Source organism: Gekko japonicus, unplaced genomic scaffold (genome assembly GCF_001447785.1).
Source record: "Gekko japonicus isolate JY-2015 unplaced genomic scaffold, Gekko_japonicus_V1.1 scaffold2741, whole genome shotgun sequence".
Classification (NCBI taxonomy): domain Eukaryota; kingdom Metazoa; phylum Chordata; class Lepidosauria; order Squamata; family Gekkonidae; genus Gekko; species Gekko japonicus.
In genome coordinates this window covers 134,973-155,844 of record NW_015159791.1, presented here as the reverse complement: position 1 = coordinate 155,844, position 20,872 = coordinate 134,973, and the positions used below count along the sequence as shown (strand labels likewise).

General features: G+C 48.5%; 1 protein-coding gene across 1 annotated transcript in view; it reads right to left on the bottom strand.

Annotated features, from left to right (window-relative positions):
* The window catches only part of SH2D4A (SH2 domain containing 4A), a 39,471-nt gene that overhangs the window by 18,234 nt on the left and 365 nt on the right, over window positions 1-20,872 (bottom strand). The window contains exons 2-3 of the mRNA XM_015407240.1: window positions 10,445-10,592; window positions 4,859-5,021 (exon numbers count right to left, since the gene is read on the bottom strand). Of these exons, the coding sequence (XP_015262726.1) occupies window positions 4,859-5,021; window positions 10,445-10,592 (311 nt within the window). The remainder of the gene's footprint in view (window positions 1-4,858; window positions 5,022-10,444; window positions 10,593-20,872) is intronic.

Here is a 20,872-nt window from a genome sequence, read left to right as displayed (position 1 = left end):
CAACACTCTCTGAAGATCTGGACAGAGATTGTTGGATAACTAGAGTATCACTTCATGCTTTCTGCTGGAACTGATGTCATGCATCACATGCTGCTGTTTTTCCCTCCATTTTTTCTCTAGTGTTCAATTCAAGCACCAGTGGGGGATTGAGAACATAACAAGAGCCCTGCTGGATCAGACCAGTGGTCCATGTAGTCCAGCATCCTGTCTCACATAGTGGCCGAACAGTTTCTCTGTTTCTCTGGGCATAGAGGCCGAGGCCTTCCCATGATGTTGCCTCCTGGCTCCGAGATTCAGAGACTGACTGCTTCTGAATGTGGACGGTCCCCCCAGTCACCATGGCTAGTAAGTCACTGATAGATGTATTGTCCATGAATCTATCTAATCCCCCTTTAAAGCTGTTTAATTCTTTGGCCATCACTACATCTTCTGTAAGCAAATTCCATAATTTGATCACACTCTATGTAAAGCAGTATTTCCTTTTGTCCTTCCTGAACCTACTGCCCATCAGCTTCATCAGATGCCCTAATATTTTGGGGGAGGGAGGAAAATTTCACTTTGTCTCTCAACCCCTGCATCTTTAATAATAATTCCCTTACGTATTGGCCATTTCCAGCTCTTCCATTGGCTGTGCAGTGTACTCCATCAGACCGCCACTCAAAGAGTACTTACGTGCCATTGGCTGGGTGCTGGGTCCTCTTCCCCGCCCACTGCCACTTCAGCCACTGTTCTCTGTCAGAATAACTGCCAAATGGCTGTCTCTCCGGACGAAGACATTTCTCCTGCTTGGCTCCTGTGGGACTAACTTTTCCCTCAGTGGCTGTTGCTAGGCAACCAACCTTGGTTCTTTCAGTAAAAAGACAAAGGAATGAAACCCTTTCCAGGCCTTTGTGGGGAACTCATTGGGACCAGTCCTGACTAGGGTTGCCAGCTCCAGGTTGGGATATTCCTGGATATTTTGTGCTAAAGTCTACAGAAACCAGGATTTGGGGGAGGGGAGAAGCCTCAGCTGAATAGAATGCCATAGAGTCCACCCTCCAAAGCAGTTATTTTCTCCAGGGGGAGAGAGAGCAGGGGGAGAGAGAGATCTGTTGTCTGGAGTTCAGTTGTGATACCAGGCGATACCACAGCCAGTGTGGCCTAACAATACTTCAGAGCAAGGTCTGCCAGACCCTGGTTCTTGCTGTGGGAGCTGATTGGGTGATTTCAGACCACTCACAGACTTTCAGCATAACCCTCTCCCCTTTCCACTGCCAGCTTAGCCACTTTCCTGTCAAAATAAACTGTGAAAACGACTGTCTCTCCTGCTTGGCTCCGCCATGGCTGGAGGGCTGGCTACCAAAGGGGGCCAGCAGCCATCAAACCATTCTCTTCAACCCCCTGCTGTGCAGCTGACCTTCCCGTAGGGTTGCCAATCTCCAAATGGGACCTGGAGATCTCCCACGGTTACAATTGATCTCCAGATGACAGAGATCAGTTCCCCTGGAGAAAATGGCTGCTTTGGAGGGTAGGCCCTATGGCATTATACCCTGCTGAGTCCTTCCCCTCCCCAAACGCTGTCCTCCACAGGATCTGCCCCCCCCCAATCTCCAGGTATTTCCCTACTCAGAGCTGGCAACCCTACTTTCCCCTCAGTGCCTGTTGCTAGACAACGAAGCTTGGTTCTGTCAGTAAAAGGTAGGGGAGGAGACCCTTTTCTACACCTATTTTGGCCTTTGGGAGAAAACTCACTGGGGTCAGTCCTGACTAGGGTTGCCAGCTCCAGGTTGGGAAATTCCTGGAGATCCCTGAGTGGGTGATTTTGGACCAGTCACAGACTTTCAGCCTAACCTACCTCACAGGGTTGTTGTGCAAGTCCAAAGGGGGAGAGGAGAATGATGTAAGCTGCTTTGACCCCCATTGCAGAGAAACACTATACTTTTCCTCCTGGGGAACCAGTGTTGCCAATCTCCAGGTGAGGGCTGGAGATCACTCAGAATTACAACAGCTCTCAAGACGGCAGAGATCAGTTCCCCTGGATAAAATGCTAGACTCTGTGTCCTTATACTCTGCTGAGATGGCCCCCCTATGACAGCCAGTGTGACATAGCAGTCAGGGCTTCAGAGCATGGTGGAGGCTGCAGATAACGGTAGGTTGATTGTTGGCTTGGAAGGAGATAGGGTTGCCAGCTCCAGGTTGGGAGATTTGAAGGGTGGAGCCTGGAGAGGGTGGAGTTTGAGGAGAGGTGGGACCTCAAACAGGTACAATGCCATAGACTCCCCCTTCCAAACCAGCCATTCCCTCCTGGGGAATCACTGCTGAGGGCTGGAGATCACTCAGAATTACAGCTGCTCTTCAGATGGCAGAGATCAGTTCCCCTGGAGAAAACAGTGGATTCTGTGTCATTATATGCTGCCAAGGTCACCAAAGCAAATTGACGCTGAGTGCCCAAGGCCAGGGCACCCGCCCAGAGCCTCCTTCTAGAGCTTATTGTATTTATTTCCACAACGGCCCTTATTCCTTGTAATTTTATTAATCTCTATCATGTCCCCCCCCCCTTAAGTAATCTCTTTTCTAAACTGAAAAGTCCCAGACTCTTCAGCCTTTCTTCATAAGGAAGGTGGTCCAGCCCCCTAATCATCTTGATTGCCCTCCTCTGTACTTATCCCTGCTCTGCAATGTGCTTGTTGAGATACGGTGACCAGAACTGTACACAGTATTCCAAATGAGGCTGCAGCATAGATCTATACAGGGTCACTACAATATTGGCCATTTTATTCCCAATTCCTTTCCTAGTAATCCCTAACATAGTTTGCCCTTTTCACCACTGCAGTGCACTGAGTTAACACTTTCATTGAGCTATCCACTATGACCCCAAGATCTTTTTCCCTCTCAGCAAGTTCAGACCCCATTTGCCTATACTTGAAGTTGGGATTTTTTTTCTCCCATCATGCATCACCTTACACTTACCAACACTGAACTTCATTTGCCACATTCTCACCCACTCACCCTGTTTGTGGAGGTCCCCTGGGAGCTCTTCACAGTCAGCCCTGGTTTTCACCATCCTGAATAATTTGGGGTCATCTGCAAACTTGGCCACTACACTACTCATCACTAGTTCCAGATCATTTATGAATAATTAAATAGTACCGGCCCCAATACCAATCCTTGGGGGAGCCCACTGCTTACTTCCCTCCATTGTGAGAACTGTCCATTGATTCCTACGCTTTGTTTCCTGTCATTTAACCACTTTTTAATCCATAAGAGAGCCCGTCTTCTTCTACCCTAACTGCTAAGTTTACTCAAGAGTCTTTAGTGAGGTACCTTTTCAAAAGCCTTTTGAAAGTCCAAGTATATAATGTCTACTGGGTTACAGTTGTCTACATGCTTGTTCACCTTCTCAAAGAACTCCAAAGGTTTGGTGAGGCAGGACATCCCTTTGCAGAAGCCATGCTGATTTTCCCTCAGCAGGCTTTGTCCCTCTATGTGCCCAACCATTCTATCTTTGACTACAGTTCCTACTAATTAGCCTGGTACAGACATGAGCCTGACTGGTCTGTAATTTCCTGGTTCCCCTCTGGATCCCTTTTAAAATATTGGTGTAACATTTGTTGCTCTCCAGTCTTCTGCTACAGTAGCTAAATTTAGTGATAGGTTACATATACGAGTTAGTAGATCAACTACGTCACATCTGAGTTCCATAAGAATTCTACCTAAAAACTCAGGACCTGGAGACTTACCGGTTTTTGATTTCCCCCAAAGGGCCAGAATTTTATCTCTGGTCACCTAAATTTGGCTCAGTTCTTCAGACTCCCTTCCTGAAAACAGTGGCTGTGGCATGGGTACGTACCCCACACTTTTCACAGTGAACACAGAAGCAAAAAAGTACTTGAGATTCTCTGCCATCTCCCCATCTTCCTTTAGCAATCCCTTTATTCCTTTGTCATCCAAAAGCTCCACTACTTCTCTGGCTGATTTCCTGCTCCAGATTTATTTTAAATGATGTTTATTGTTTGTCTTGATGCTTTTGACAACCTGCTCCTCAAAAATCTCTTTTGGCATGCCTAATTATTGACTTATATTTCTTTTGCCAGAGCCTGGGGTCATGTTCAGTTCATTGAGACAGAAAGTTTTGGACTTTAGGGGTAACTTTCCATTGACCTGAATGCTAAAGTTAATAGCATTGTGGTCACTGTTCACTCACCAGGTCCTGAAAGTGGCTCAGAACCTAGCCAAGATCACTACCCCTCTAGTTGGCTTTGTGACCAACTGTTCCAGTACACAGTCATTTATGATGTCTAGGAATCTCCTTTCTACAACATGACTTGAGCGCATGTTTACCCAATCAATGTGAAGGTAGTTGACATCTCCCAGTATAATAACATTATCTGCTTTTAGTCACCTCCCTTATTTCCTTCTCCATTTCAAGATCAGCTTAAAGGGTTTGATCAGGCGGACCATGCCCACAGTACACTCCCACTTTTAAGTAACTCTTCCATCCATTTTGCTTCTGTTGGGGAGTTAATAATTCCCCTGATGTTTTCAAACATTTGATTCCATGCCCTCCTTGATGTACAATGCAACACCAACAACAACCCATCCCTCCCTGTCCTGCCTATACAGCTTATGTCCAGGAACGGCTGTATCCCATAGATTTCCCCTTTCCGCCATGTCTCTGAGACACCTCCTAAATCTAAATTGCCATGGAACACCAAGTGGCTCGGAGACTTCTGGCACCGGCATACGGAAGAAGGATCACTGGAAGCCCTCGTGCTGGAAGGGGGTAAGTGGCACCCCCAGCACCATCACACGCACTGCAGAACTCCCTCCTCAGTTTCAGGCAAACTTTCATAAGCAAAACACAAAGCAGGACAGTTACCTGGGTGCCGTCTTGATTGGGGGCACTTCCTGCAGCTGGGGCTTGTCTCACCCCTTTCAGCATCTCCTGCTCCATGAAATTTTCTCTCACACCCTCCACTCCTGACGTGAGTTTGGTTTCTGGTGATGTCACGGAAGGCTCTGTGAAGGCTTCCCCTAGACGCCTTATGGAAACAGCACAGGGAGGGGTTTGGCACTGGTGGACTGCATCCATAAGCCCCGGAGCTGCAGCGCAAGGTGCAGGAGAGGCTTCTTCCACAGGGGGCGGGGAAAGTCACCCCCCCCAGAGGAAGCAGGATAGCTTCCCACACCACTTGCTGCTGTCATGCCCCCATATCTGCACTCCATCCATTCCCCCCCCCCGGCCCAGCAAATCCCCCTTCTCCTCACTTCACAGTGATCCAGCTTTTAAATAAAAGAACCCTCGCGGGGGGGGGGAGGAGAGTGAAGCTTAGTTCCACCACTTTGAAGGTGGGGCTTAGTTCTGCCCCTTCCCTTGATCGGTTGTAGGCTGAGTGTCTGTACAGACACTCGATTGCAGCCACCCCATTGTTTTCTGTTCGAACTGGAGTGAAGGGGGTGAGCAATCTGGGATGATGGAAGCAAATGCCACCCTTCCACCTTTCATAGAGTGTCAAGGAGTTGGAAGGGATCTTTGGGGGTCACCTAGACGAATTCTATTTGATCTCTCACACCTAACAGTCAATCAGCTAACACTGTTGAAAAGCTTGGAAAATGGGGGGGGACGGGGGAGCAGTCAGGGGAACAGCCTGATTCAGGTCCTTTTTTTCAGGGAGGTTCCCAAAGTTGTCATAGACGATTTGGAATCTATTGCTTGGAACACATCCAGTGGGGTTTCTCGGTGTTTTTTGTTGCCACAGGGCCCTGATTGCAGTGGGAACCATGTTCCACCAGGCCGTGGCCAGGACAGCTAAAGCCATGCCATGCCAAGCCCTGGCCCTGGTCGAGGCTAGGCAGACGTCCGGGGACAACTGGTAAATGATCATCTGCCGAGTGGGAGGCTCTCCAGGGCACATGTGGGGAGAGACAGTCCCTGACGGCTTTAAAGGTCAGCCCAAACACCTTGAAACGGATCCGATACTCAACTGGCAGCCAGTGCAATTGGCTGAGCACCACCTGAACGTGCGCCCGCACTGATGTCACGGTCAGCTGGCACGCTGCCACACTTTGCACTAGCTGGAGCTTCCGAGTCAATTTCATGGGGAAGCCTGTGTAAAGCGAGTTACAGTCATTTAGCCTGGAAGTGACTGTTGCATGGGTCAAGTGCAGCCAAGTCCCAAGGGGAGAGATGGGGAACCAGTTGCCTGATCAGCTGAAGATGACAAAAGGCTGACCTGGCAATAGTGGTGACCTGGGCCTCCATGGAAAGCGGAGCATCCAGGACCACCCCTAGGCTCCTTACCCTTGGTGCCGGCACCAAAGGCCAGAGCCTGATTCCTGCTCTTGCACACACACCCTGGCTCAGGTACAGGACCTCCCGTCTTTGTTGGATTCAGTTTCAGCCGGCTCTGCTGCAACCACCCAGCAACGGCCTCCAAAGCCCTGTCCAAAGTATCTGGGGCGGAGTCCAGGAGGCCGTCCCTCAGCAGATTTATATTGAATTTATATTCCAGTACGTCTCATGTAAATTTGAAATTGCTAATAAATGTGAAACACTTTTGCCTGATATGACAATTGATGAATAAATAATACATATGAGCTGCCTTCCAAAGTACTCATTTGCTCCCTGTTATGTACGTGGACCGCCTCCAGGGGTCCGTGGACAGGCCAGAGCTTGGATCCGAAAACAAAGGAAACTTCGGATCCTGGATTCCCCAGCCCCAACCAATAGCCACCTTGGCGGGACATTTAAACCCTCCAATGGGAATGGGGGGGTTGCTGGTGGATATGTATATAGTTGGCCCTGTTGGCCGTTAGAGTTAGTCTTTGTCTATGTGAAGTACAATAAACGTGTGCCCTGTTATACAAGGGGAGGGAGTTAAACACAAGTTTAAGCTCCCTGCAGTGCTTAAATGCACTTTCAACCCTGAAAATGTCAGAACCCACAGCCAACAACGTAGTACATGCTTATCAGGAAAGGTAATACTTTATTGAAGAGCTATAGATGCATTAACATAGGCACTGTTAAGAATGGCGGCTGCCCCTGGGGCATAATAGGATATAGGGTATTCGTATGCACACACACACACCACTGCCCTGGCCAATTAGCCCCACTCCCGCGTGCGGGAGAAGGCGCTTCGGCCGTTTGCGCTGAAGCTGAGAACCAAGCTCGCTCCCACGGTTCCCTTAGAACTAGACATCAACATTCCACCACCTGCAGAACTTAGAGATAAGCGTTACAGCAGCGAAGAAGCACAGAAGGAATGCAATGGCAATTAGCATACAACTAACCTCCCCACCCCCATGGCAGCATAGATGACATCCCCCCCCAAAAAAACCTCCTTAATTCCTAAAAACATGCTTCCTCTCCATTATCTGTTCTTCTTATTCTTATCTCCAGTAAACTTTTAGAATTTCGATCTTTTCTCCTAAACTCTGAGTGTAGTCCTATGAAGAGCAGGTTCAGGATGGACAAAAGGAAATATTACTTTACACGGAGGGTGATTAAAATGTGGAATTTGCTGCCAGGGGATGTAGAAGAAGAGGAGACTGGATTTATACCCCACCCTTCACTACCCAAAGGTGTCTCAGAGCGGCTTACAAACTCCTTTCCCTCCCCCTCCCCCTCCCCACAACAGACACCCTGTGAGGTAGGTGGGGCTGAGAGAGCTCTTGACAGAAACTGCTCTTTTTCAAGAACAGCTCTTATCAGAACTACGGCTTGCCCAAGGTCATCCAGCCAGGTGCAAGTGGAGGAATGGGGAATCAAACCCAGTTCTCCCAGATTAGAGTCCGCGCCCTTAACCACTAGAAAACCTTGAAGTTGATCCTTCACCATTTGCACAATCACTTTCCCTAGAAAAGGCAACAAACAGGACTATTGCTGACCAAAAACAAGAACGGGCTTTTCTTTTCCCCCCAAAATCAGTTTTATGCAATTTTCTCATTATCTCATTAACAGGGTTATGCAAGATAGGTAAATACATATAATTAACGTATTTTTCGTTATACATACAAAAAGTGCTTTAATCAATCTAATCTATACTGTGGTGAGGATTCTTTCCGTACAGTTCATACTATATATCAAACTGTGTATTGTGCTATAAACGCTACAAAAGGCGAAGAGTACCTATTACATCGGGTATTGAATCTTTGGTAGTTAGGTATGATAAGATAGGAGACCATATACATGTAGTATCATTGTGTTCTCCTTTGGGTTTGACAATGTATGTAGTTACCTGTTTCTTTACATCCCCTCCAGCAAAGGGGACCAGCATTGCTGGAGATGTATGAAATTTGTTGAGGAGTTTTATACCACTTGGATATTAATCTGAAATTTTACCATTTTTGTGTGATGATGGGGGGTTTGTTTTCATGTGTTCTCCAGATGTCTAGCCATTTGTCTTGGGTGAGATCAGTTTTGCAGATTGTTTCCCAGTATTTTTGATATTGTTTTCTTGTAACACTCTTAAAATGGCATATATTTTGGATATTACCCCTTTTTTGCTTTCTCATCAGCGAGTCGGAGTTGCCAGTTTTTGTAAGATTTCTCTGAGCTTTATTTTTGAGCACATGTGAGTAAATTGAAGGTACTGATACCATGGTATCCTAAGATTGAATTTAATTTCCAGTTCGTTTTTGCTCATTATCTCTTTATTCAATTCATGTCTTCTAGTTTTAGGATTCCTGCGTCTCTCCATTTTGCATACTCTTGGGCGGGGGTACCAGACTTCTCCAAAAAAATGAGGAGAACCTTGATATCGTTGGTGTGAGGTTTTTCCTGAATTTGTCCCAGATTGTTAATGTTGCATTTAGAAATTCATTTTGTTTCACTTCTTTGGGTCTAAAGCCAACCTGTTGCCAAATAATATCTCTGAGGGTGAAAGTTTTTGCATTTCCCGATATTATGTTGATCCAGTCTGGAGTGCATTCTGTTTTAAGCATGGTTATTAATCTGGCGAGATGAGTGGCATGGTAGTAGTTCATTAGACTTGGGAATTTCATTCCTCCCATGTTGTCGGATCTGTATAATATTTGTGCCCTTCGTCTGTGCTTTTTTTTGAGCCCAGAGGACGTTGTTTAATGTATTTTGCCAATCTCTTAATTTTGAGCTTGGTATTTCCAATGGTGTGGTTCTGAAAAGGAAGATGAATTTAGGGAGAATGAAGGATTTTATTAAGTTGTACCTATCCGTCCAGCTCAGATTTGTTTTGTCTCACCTTTGTAATTGTGTTTTTATCTCCTCAAATATATGTATGTGGTTTTGTTCTATTAATTCATTGAGATTTCTTGAAATTTTGATTCCAAGATATGTTAAGGTGGATTCAGTCCATTCGTAATTAGATGAATCTAGAATTTTGTCCTTTGTTGTTTGAGCTATGCTGATGGGCATCAGTTTTAATTTTGTTTGGTTTATTTTCAAACCAGAGACCTTGCTGTATCCATCAAGTACCTTTTGGAGATATCAGTGATTCGCTTGGGTTAGTTAGAAACAATATGTCATCCGTGAACAATGTAAGTTTGTAATTTTTCTTCCCTATTTCAATTCCGTCAATTCCATTCGACTTTCTTATCATGTTAGCTAGAGGTTCTATTGCAATTGCAAATAATAAAGGTGACAGTAGGCACCCCTGCCTTGTGCCTTTTTCCAGGTTAAATGGTTCTGAGAGGGTGTCGTTAATTTTTAGGCACGATTGTGGGTTTTTGTAAATGGCATTGATGACATTTTAGAATTTTTGTCCAAACCCCATCCTCCGCAATAGTTCCTTTAGATATGACTGTTCTATCGAATCAAAGGCTTTCTCTAGGTCTAGAGAAAGCAAGATCGTTTCCATTTTGTTTCGCTTTCCAATGTCTATTATGTTAAGTACCTTGTGAGTGTTGTCTACTAGGTCTCTATTGGGCATGCCAGAAGCTCACATAGCCGATGGAGAAGCTGGAGTTGGGGAGAATTCCACAGAGTTGCAACTATTTTTCAGGTGGGGCCGCTGTGCTGGTCTGAAGCAACAGAACAAAGTTTGAGTCCAGCGGGGGCACCCTTAAGACCGACAAAGTTTAATTCTGGGTAGCAGCTTTCGTGTGCAAAAGGCACCCTGGATCAGATCCAGATATGCACACAACGGCTTACGCCCAGAATCAAACTTTGTTGGTCTTCAAGGTGCCTGACTGGACTCAAACTATTTTTCAGTTATTCCGGAAAAAAATGGCTGCTGACCAAGAGAGTGGGGGACAATATGCATTCTGCCAGTGTCGAGTTGATAAGCAAAGGCCTTCGAACAGTAAAAAAAAAATGTGTTATGGAACTGCTTAACTTGAAAGGAGACGTTCCTGCTTTATACTGTTGCATGCCTGGCTCAAAGAAACTTCTCTTGACTGGCAGGAAAAGTCAGCCTGGCAAACTGGAAGGACCAGATTCCCCCCCCCCCCCTCCCTCCGCTCACTGGCACGTTGGAAGAGTCATACCGACCTCAGTGCCTCTGCTTCCGGCAGCGACCGCCTCCTCCTCTCTTCATCACAGAGCAGGTCATACGGCTTATCCAGCGGGTGCTCCCCCATCACCCACACCCAGACGTCACCATCGGCTCCCAGCTTCCAGTGCACAGACTTCCCAGGGGCTGCAAGACAGAAATATGGATCAGCCTAACCCTGGCTCCACAAGGTCACGTGCAAATCTGATCGGGCTGATCAGACCTCTGTGGCTAGGAGGCCCGGTTCACCGGGTAAGCCAGCTGTGCTCCTTGCCCGGCAGCCTCAGAGCCACAGCTGTCCCAGATGAGGGAGGGGCAGCACCTGAGTCTCCAAGCTCAGATCCAAACATCTTCCACTGAAGGTTCCCCTATAACAGGACTCGGGGGGGGGGACCACCCCTCCTGGTGGGAAGAGGGCGTCCAATGAAGCTGATGAGCAGCAGACTCAGGATGGACAAAAGGAAATACTACTTTACACAGAGAGTGATTAAAATGTGGCATTCGCTGCCAGAGGGTGTCATGATGGCCACAGGAATAAACAGCTTTAAAAGGGGAATAGACAGATTGATGGAGGATAAGTCTATCGATGGTTACTACTACTTCGGGAGGGGGAAGATCAGGAGAATTTTCCTGAAGGCGTGTTAGGATTGGATGTCACCATCACCTGACCTGAGGGGTCAAAAACTATAATTATGATATCCTCCCGGGGGCTATAGTTCCTTTTTTGAGACTTCACAGATAGAGGCCTGAATCTATGCTTGGCAAATTGCTGAAATCGTCATCTGCGCTAACTTGAGGCCTGAACATGGATGTACTTTTTGTACCACCTAACAGAATTCTCAGAAGTGTTAGGTAGATAAAAGCTAGTTTTATTGTTTTGTGTTCTATGTGACTTTTGGTAATCTGCTGGCTATATTTATATTAACTTGTCTATTCTTCCAATAAACGTTATAAATACTTTTTAATAACACCAGTCTGGTTACTTGTGTGCTCTTGCTATGGGAACTTACAGGGTCAGCCTGTTCAGCTCCTTGACCAGTCACCTTTTTGAACCCGTGGGCACCTTTAGAATTCTGGCACAGGGCAGAATTCACACAAGGGCTGCTTCAGGGAGACCACAAAATGTCAGGGAGTGAGGTCCTACAGAACTCGAATAGTAAGTATCTGACATTTCAGACAGAAACCTTTGGAAGCCCTGCTGGGCAAATCCCACCACCACCACCTAACCCCCCTCCACTTACTAAAAGTACTTGGTGGGCACCAGGAAAGGTGTTGGCAGGCACCAAACAGCCCACGGGCACAATGTTGGGGACCCCTGATTTGGACAGAGAGACACAGCGCACAACATTGTACTTGCCTGAAGGTTTCTTCTCTTCAGTGGGGTGAAGGCATCCAAACTGGTTAGGCCACGCCTAGACTCGCTCCAGGCAGGGCTATGCCAATTTTTTCCCTGGACCCAGCGAGGGCGCCCTGCCAGACACAGGACAGCCCTAGCCCAATAAGAACCTAAAACTCACTCAAGTCAAGAAATCCTTAAAAACTGAACAAACTTCTTTATTGATATAGGTTCTTTTTTTTTAAATGACGGCAGTAGAATAAAGACATCAGTTGTTCAAAACATTTTCACACTATAAGTGTCCCCTTACATCACTCAATATCAGATTCATAGGGAGGGGAAAAAATAGATGCCTCCGCCCCACTGAAGAGAAGAAACTTCCAGGTAAGTACATCCCAACTAGTCATATAACCAAGCTATACTGGGTGGGCGAACAAACTGTATATTTATACCTCCAACACCTTTTGCAGAACCCTCCTTCCAAGGGCAGCCCCAGCAAAAGTCTGTTGGTCTATCCTATAGTGCCTTACAAGTGTGGTGCAGGAAGACCAAGCGGCTGGCCTACAGATTCCCTCAATCTGAGCCCGAGTGGCAAAGGCTGCCAAGTCGCAGCAGCCCTGTTGGAGTGCGCTGTGATCCCAACAGGCACTCCCTTCGTATGCTCACAAATCTATATATCTAATAGCCAAGGCGCCCCCTGCATGTGGATATCTCAATCCGCACATCGGGTGCACCTGGGGGGCAGGGAGATTTTCCTGCACATTTGGGGCAATCCCCAGATGTGCAGAAAAATCTAAAAACTGTAAAAAAACTATAGAAGGGATACTTAAATTCCCCCCAAAAGTAAAGGAGCTTTGCCACCACCACAGGGGACAGGGGGCAGGAGAAGGCTTGGCAGGCAGGCCTCGCCGCTGCTGCTAGGGAGGGAAGCTTGGCGGGCCAGCCTCGCCCTCGCCGGGGAGGGAGGAGGGGAGGGAGAAAGCTTGGCAGGCTGGCTTCGCCGCTGCTGCTGCTAGGGAGGGAGGGGAGAAAAAGAAAGCTTGGCGGGCCAGCAGGCCTTGCCACCGCTGCTGGGGAGGGAGGGAGGGGGAAAGGAGAAAGCTTGGTGGGCCGGCCTTGCCACCACCACTGGGGAGGAGGGAGGGAGAAGGCTGGGCTCGCCTGCTGCCGCGTCTCCTGCTTCTGCAGGCCGGGAGCTGTGGGGAATACTCCCCCCCCCCACAAGTATTGCGGGTCCCGCCTCTTGTATACATCCTAATCCAGAAAGCTATAGCAGTTTTTGATACGTTCATTCCCAAATGTTGAGACATGTGTGAAACAAATAGAGTGTCTGGTTGTCTAACAGATGCCGTCCTATTTATATAGATGTGGAGGGCCCTTCCAACATCTAATGTATGCCACATCTTTTCTTTTTTATGAATGGGCTTTGGACAAAAGGATAGCAAAACAATTTGTTGATTCATGTGAAACATTTAGTGTACTTTTGGGATGAAGGATGGATCAATTCTCAAAATTACAGCGTCCTTCTGAAACACACACACAACTCTTTTCTCGCAGATAAAGCACCTATTTTTGAAACTCTCCTAACCAAGGAAGACCATCTTCCAGGATAGAGGTTTTAGGTCTACCTGATGCAGAGGTTCAAAGGGGGACTTTGTAAGCGCTTGCAACACCTTGGATAAACTCCAAGATGGAAATCTATGCTGCACTGGAGGTGTTAATTGTGTCGTGCCTTTAAGGTATCTTTTTATGCATTTATCAGAGGCAATAGGTCCCAATCCCCTATTCCTAAGTACCACTGCAATTGCAGCTACCTGCCTCCTCAGTGTATTCAGTTGCAGGGCCCTTTTCCATCCTGAGTGAATAAACCTGATAATGTCTTGTCTGGTAGGCTTCAGGGGATCTACTCCTTGACCAGTCACTCATTTACAAAAAGCCCTCCAAGTATAATTGTAAATGGGCCTGGTGGCTGGTTGTCTGGCCTGAAACATAATGTCAGTTGGATAGACCTGCTAATATCACATCTTTTGTCAGTTTCCATGTCGTCAACGGGGTCCGGATGAACTATCGGATCCTCAGTCAAGAGATCTCTCCTTTCCGGCAGTCTCCAAGATTTCATGACCGACAGTTGCATCAGCTCGGAGAACAAAGTTCTCCTCGAACAGTAAGGAGCCACTAGTATGACATCTACCCCTTCCCTCCTGATTTTCTGCAGTACCCTGCTCAGAACTGATGTCAGGGAGAAAGGCGTATAGCAGTCCTTTTAGGCAGGGGAGTTGCAGGGCATCCACGCCCTCCATCTCCTTTTCATAGAAGCGTAACAGGAACCGGTGTCCCTTCCTGTTCTTCTGTGTCGCAAAAAGATCTAGTATTGGTATTCCAAACCTCTTCATTACTTCCCAGAAGACCTGGTCGTTCAGTGGCCATTCTGTTTGGTTGATGTCTTGGCAGCTTAGCCAATCTGCTTGAAGATTTAGTGATCCCTTGAGATGTTGTGCTCTGATAATTTATGGGTGCTCTTCCACCCAGCCGAGTATTTGTTCCAACTCCTGATGTTTCCGCAGTGCTTTTGTGCCCCCTTGGTGGTTTATGTGTGCCTTGGTTGTGATATTGTCTGTACGGATCAGGACCGCCTTGTTTTGCAACAGATCTTAGAAAGCCCCGAGGGCAACGTTTACAGCCCCGAGTTCCAACGCGTTTATGCTGTGTTGGGCTTTTTCCGGGGACCAAAGTCCCCTGAACCACCTTGTCTAGGCAGTGGGCCCACCAGCCCCTGAGATACACTTCTATTGCTACTACTATTGGGGGAGGGGGGGTTGGACCAGTGGAACTCCTTGTCTGAGATTCCTCGTGTGTGTCCACCAGCATAGGGACCTCCTTAATTATGCCTGAATTTGAATCAATTTGTATTTCCTTTCTCTGATCAGTCTCTGGGCCATGGAACCACCTCTGTGGTTGCAGTGAACAGTCCCAGCAGCTGACCAAGTTCCATCACCTCTGTCTGAGTATGTTTGAGAATACTCCTCATTATCTCTTTGATTTTTGTTTGCCTGTCTGCTGGTAAGTACACAGTTGATTGTCTGGTGTTTCTTCAAGCACCTAGAGGTATCAAGTCCTGTGAAGGGGACAGCTTGCTCTTGGGTATGTTTATCAGGAAGCCGTGTCTCTTTAAGGTCTGTACCACCACTTGGGCGTCCTCATTGCTCTGATTGCAGTTTTGAGCTCTGATCAGAACGTCGTCAAAATAGGGATAGACGTGTGTCCCCCTCTGTCTAAGGGCTGCTATTACAGCAATTACAACCTTCGTAAAAACCCAAGGAGATGATGACGGGCCAAAAGGTAGTGCATTGTATTGAAACTGTTGGCCCTTGAAGGCAAATCTTAGGAACCTTCTGGATGTTGGGTGAATAGGTATATGTAGATATGCCTCCTTGAGGTCCAATGAAGTCAAAGAGTCCCCTTGGTGTATAGTTTGTAAAATAGAGCATAGAGAATTTTTGTTGAGTGACCCACAAATTGAGGTCTTTGAGGTTCAGTATTGCTCGCCAGTCTCCCGTTTTCTTGGGTACAAGGAAAGGAGGAGGAGGAGGAGGGGGAGGAGATGATGATTGGATTTATACCCGGCCATTCATTACCCGAAGGAGTCTCAGAGCGACTTACAACCTCCTTTCCCTTCCCCTCCCCACAACAGACACCCTGTGAGGTAGGTGGGGCCAAGAGAGCTCTTTTGAGAACTGTTCTTTCGAGAACAGCTCTGAGAGAACTTGTGACTGACCCAAGGTCATGGGAGTAGCTGTTTCAAGTACACCCCCTGAAAACACTGATGTAGGGGCACAGTCTCTATGGCTCTAATTTCTGCCAGGTGTTGTATAGCTTCCTGAAGGAGTAGTGCCTTTCTGGGATCTGTGGGGACCAGTGAAGAAATGAAACAGTAAGAGGGGATTTCTCTGAACTGAATTCTGTATCCTTTTCCTACGATGGACAGAACCCAGCTGTCTGATGTGGTTTGTCACCACTGCTGGAAGAGACCTCACAGCCGCCCTCCTATTCTGTCATCATGATGACTGCTCTTTTTTCTTGGACATTTGTGTCCTTTTGTCTTTGGCAGGGGGGTTGACGGTGGTGTCCTCTTGGTTGGTATCCAAAGTGACGTCCTCCTCTGGCGTCCTTGTGATCCCTGCCCCTATTGGATGTGTGACAGGAACGGAAGGGCTGAAAGTTCTTCTTCCTGTAATCCCTGCCCTTGAGCTGTGCTGAGGATGGCATGGCTTTTTTCTTTTACTTTTTTCTCCACTAAGACTTTATTATGAGGTCCTTCCCCAAAGAGGAGTGTTGTAGAACATTTTTCAGTTGGAAGATTGGATTTTGTCAAAGAGTCCACCTTCCATCGTTTAATCCAGAGATTAGGCCTTATTACTACATTAGCTGCTTGAGCCCTTGCAGCATCCCACACACTGTCCTGTGAATCATCCGCAACAAATTGGCCCACCCACGGGATCTTCAGCAGGGCTCTTTCCAATGTTAGTGGGTCTGGATCCCCTTGCTGAATAAGGTTGTCCTCCCACATTACTTGTGAAGTTCGAAAGTACCGCTGACGATCTGACGGCAAGAGAGGTCGCCTCACGGGATTTCTTTACAGCAGAGATTCATTCTTTTCATCTACAGGGTCATTCGATAGAATAGCTCCTGAATGCAATGCAACCACCGGTGCCTCCACTAAGGGGACCTTTAAATCCAGGGGAAAGGGCACCCCATCAGTTTTTCAGGGGGCTTTTAAAAACCTCCCTCATCCAATTTTTTCTGAGACTGCTGTTGAGGAACTGTCTGGTTTTCCCCAGGAACAATGCAAGGTTGTGATCGTTTTCCTGAGCAGTCTCTGGAAAGGATCCGCCTGGAGCAGTCTGGGGGAGCGGTCTGTCTTGCCGGGCTCCTTCCCAGGCCACTCTCCTCCTTCCTGCTCAGACCCTTTGGTCACTCTTGTTCCTCACACGCCTCCCCCCCCCGAGAGCCACGGCTGCCTCTGAAGACAGCCCTTGGCTTTTTGGCAGGTGGTAATGCAGCCGGTGATTCCTCCCTGGGACTCAGTCACAAGTGAAGGTCTGTGTGTGGCTAACCTGCGCGCCCTTTCCTTCTTAGCAGGGGCCCTGCCTATGTCGCCAGAGGACAAAGAAGAGTCTGAAAGGGAGTGATCGGTATCCTTGTGCTCGTGTCTGCTGCCTTGACTCCCTCTCTGAAGAGGAAGGGGGGGCTGGCATCTCTCTCGCTCTGGCAGGCTCTGAGCCCTCCCCAGGTCTGAGGCTTGAGGTGGGGCAAAGGAGGTCTGCTGATCACATGGAAGCCAAGGGTTCCAGGTCTGCCGGGCCCAGTCAGGAGGAGGCCGTCCGTAAGGTGCGGGGGGGGGGGATTGCGGGGCCGCCATGTTTTGTGCACTGGCACAGGCTGCAGCCCCTGAAATGGCCGCTGGAAACGTAGGGTAGGGAGCGGGCCTCATGGCATCAGTCCCCTGCCTGCCTTCCAGGCTGTAGGTAAGGGCATATAAGGGGCTTTCCGAAGGGATGTGGCTCTCAAACTCACCCCTCTGTGTGCCTGAAGAACCTGCAGAAATATCAGAGTCCTTGCCGGCTGCGGCTGGATCCTCACCATGCCAGCGCTCTGTTCCTGACGAGATCGGGCGGCCCACAGGTTCCTGCTGCTCTCACCCCGGCATTAGAGGAGCTGCCGCTGCGCGGAGATCCGTGAGCTCGGATGTGCCCCCCTCTTTCTCTGCAGCAGACTGCTTTCCTTCCCCTTGGCCCGTTGCCCCTGCAGGGAGGCCTTATCCAGTGTCTTGCCCCTCTTCCCCCTTGAATCCTTTTGTGGGCTGAGTTCTCCATCCTGGGATTTCTCCCGACAGGGACTTGAACAAGGTATTATTTGAGTTCTGTCTCTTTATTTTCTTAAACTGAGTTGTGGCCTGGCTGCAGCTTCCTCCTGGAGCGGCAGGGCGCCCTCGCTGGGCCCAAGGAAGGCACACAAATGATCTGCATAGCCCTGCCTGGAGCGAGTGGAGGCGTGGCCTAACCAGTCTGGATGGGAGAACTGGGTATCATCAGCATATGGATGACCAAACCACAAACTCTTTCTGCTCAGGGCTCCACGTACAGACTAAACAGAGCAGGGGGTAAGGCGCAACTTTGTAGTTCCCCAGAGGACAATTTTGTTTAATTGTGTTACGTAGAGTTTCCCTTCGTCACTGAGGACCAAGGCGGATTATACCGTGCAAGTCAAACACTGTTAAGTCGCTCGCTTAACAAAGAAGTTGGAGAGTGATTCAGCAAGAACACAACTTTATTCTTCTACTCGAACACAACTCCAACACGGATCAACATCTGATAGCCAGAACAGAACAGTTCAGCCTTTACATTGCAGTAGTCCTGCTTTTAAACTCTCCCGGCTAATGTAGCCACACCCACTGTACAAATACCAACCAATACGGTTGTTCATATAAGGACCAATCAGGGACGTTCCCGCTCAGGGAGCTTGCTGTAAGGTGATTGGCTAGGTGCTTCCTGGGCTAGCAATGCGATTGGATGGATTTGGATCCTAGCCCAGGACGAAGCTCAACATGGCAAGTCAATTAGATGTTTCACATGCATCATGCATTCCATGGCAGCTATTGAACACCATCAACAGGATGGGGGGGTCAGGCAATAAACAAAGCAAGATTTGGATTGCAGAAATCTGAAAACAGGGCTGAAAACAAACCTTAAGCATCAACAGGATACATTAAACCGTGCCGAAATTACATAGCAGGATCATATACCAAGTATCTTTTTCAAACATTTCATGTCAGCGCAGCCCCTAGCTACCTGTGTAAAAAAGCCCCCCTGAATAACTCTGTTTTGTGTCAGGCGGGGCGCCGTGTCGGCCTGAAGCAGCAGGACAACGTTTGAGTCCAGACTGGGCACCTTGAAGACCAACTAAGTTGTATTCAGGGAACAGGGTTTTGTGTGCGCGCATCTGAAGAAGTGAATAAAACTTTGTTGGTCTTCAAGGTGCCCCTGGAGTCAAACGTTGTTCTGTTTGGTGTTGTTGCGGAAACCCAGGCGTGTGAGAGCCTTCCTCACCTGTCCAGCAGCCCATCTTATAAGGTGGGGCCACAGCAGGGAAAGTATGTGTCCGAGTGACCACTTGTGGTCCCCGGCCCCCACTGATTAACTGACCACCCTCGACAATTAACCAGTAATCTGCCTAATACATGAGTAATAAGATAAACAGTGATTATGAGTATGATGTTATGTTTTTGATGTTGCATTAACTATTATGTATTATTATCTTTCTATTCCAGCTTTCACTCTCTCTCCATCTGACAGAGGTTTTCTTTTGTTTCAGCAATTTACTTCCAACTCTTCCATATACATCTGTCTTACAACACCAAAAATTAAAACTAATATAGCATGAAACTTAATCCAGACCCATAAAACAACATCAGGGAATGGCACAATCCCACAGACAGGCCAAAAACTATCCCATAAAATCAATCTGGAATAAATTCATCTTGTAGAATAAAAAGATTTCACTAGCCTTCCCCAAAACACCCATGAACACAGCCAGTGTGGTGTAATGTTTAAGATTGTCCGACTAGTATCCGGCAGACCCAGGTCCGAATCCCCACCTGTGCCATGGAAGCTTCTGGGTGACCCTGGGCCAGTCACACTCTCTCAGCCTCACCTACCTCACAGGGTTGTTGTGCAGATTAAAAGGAGGAGAGGTGAAGGATGTAAGATGCTTTGGGTCCCCATTGGGAAGAAAAGGGGGAGCAAATTAATAAAATAAAACAAATGAGGGAGCTAGCCTCCTGCACCTGCTCTGGGAGGCTCTTCTGGAGAGGAGGGGGGGAAGAAGGGAAGAAGAAGAGGAGATTGGATTTCTACCCCATGGCCCTTCACTACCCAGAGGAGTCTCAGAGCGGCTCACAAACTCCTTTCCCTTCCCCTCCCCACAACAGACAAACACCCTGTGAGGTAGGTGGGGCAGAGGGAGCTCTTGACAGGAACGGCTCTTTTTCAAGGACTGCTCTTATCAGAGCTACAGCTTGCCCAAGGTCATCCAGACAGGTGCAAGAGGAGGAGGAGTGGGGAATCAGACCCGGTTCTCCCAGATTAGAGTTCGTGCACTTCACCACGACACCAAACTTAGGGAGGTGACTGCACAGAAGATGCCTTCCTAGGACTAGCAGTGTCTGCTGGGCCAGCTGAGGGTGGTGTGAGGGTTCAAGGTAGGTGACTGATGGGGGCAGGGAAGCACCCACTGCATCTGCTGTGTCTGAGGCAACACAGCAAGTCTGTGTGGGAGAACAGACAGCCCCCTCTTCAGCTCTGGGTCAAAGAGCCTTCTGCGCCCAGGTGTGAAAGGGTGCACAGCAGAGAGGAAGCAGGGGGGAGAGGGGGGGTACCAGCCCCACACCCCACAATTGCTTGTGAGTTGCCAGGTCAGCACAGAAGCAGCAAGGTGCCACATCACCCATCCCCCTCTTTTCCACACAGTGAAAGGGACAGCGTGGGTCAGCTGAGACCCCCCCCCCCAAACAAACAAAAAACACCCCAAACCACAGTCCCAGTCTGACAAAATGCCCCAGACTCATTGAAGGACGAAAGGGGGGGAGAGACAGAGCCCTCCCCACTCCCCGAGATTGGCTGCAGGCCCGGGAGTCCCGCCAGCCCCACCCTGGGGCGGGGGTCCCACCCAGGACTCCTACCAGACACACTCCGAAAGTAGGGCTGTCGACGGCCAGGTAGTGGGGGGAGACGGCCTGGGACCACGACTGGTCTCCAGGGGACAGAGATCAGTTCCCCTGGAGGAAATGGCTGCCTGGGAAGGTGGCGCCTCTGAAGCAGTGGGGCGGCACAGGCTGCTCCTTCGCTGGACGACCCTCTTTCGGCTCTGCTCCTGCAGAGTGAGGGCCGGCCGGGGGCTGGACTAGATGACCTGCGAGGGGACCTCCGTTCCCCCTCTCCCATTCGATGGTTCTAAGCTCCTCCCCTCCCCTGCCCCCCCCCCGGTCTCCCAGGGTTTCCCACCCCGGAGCGGGGAGGCCCGTCGGAAAGCGCCC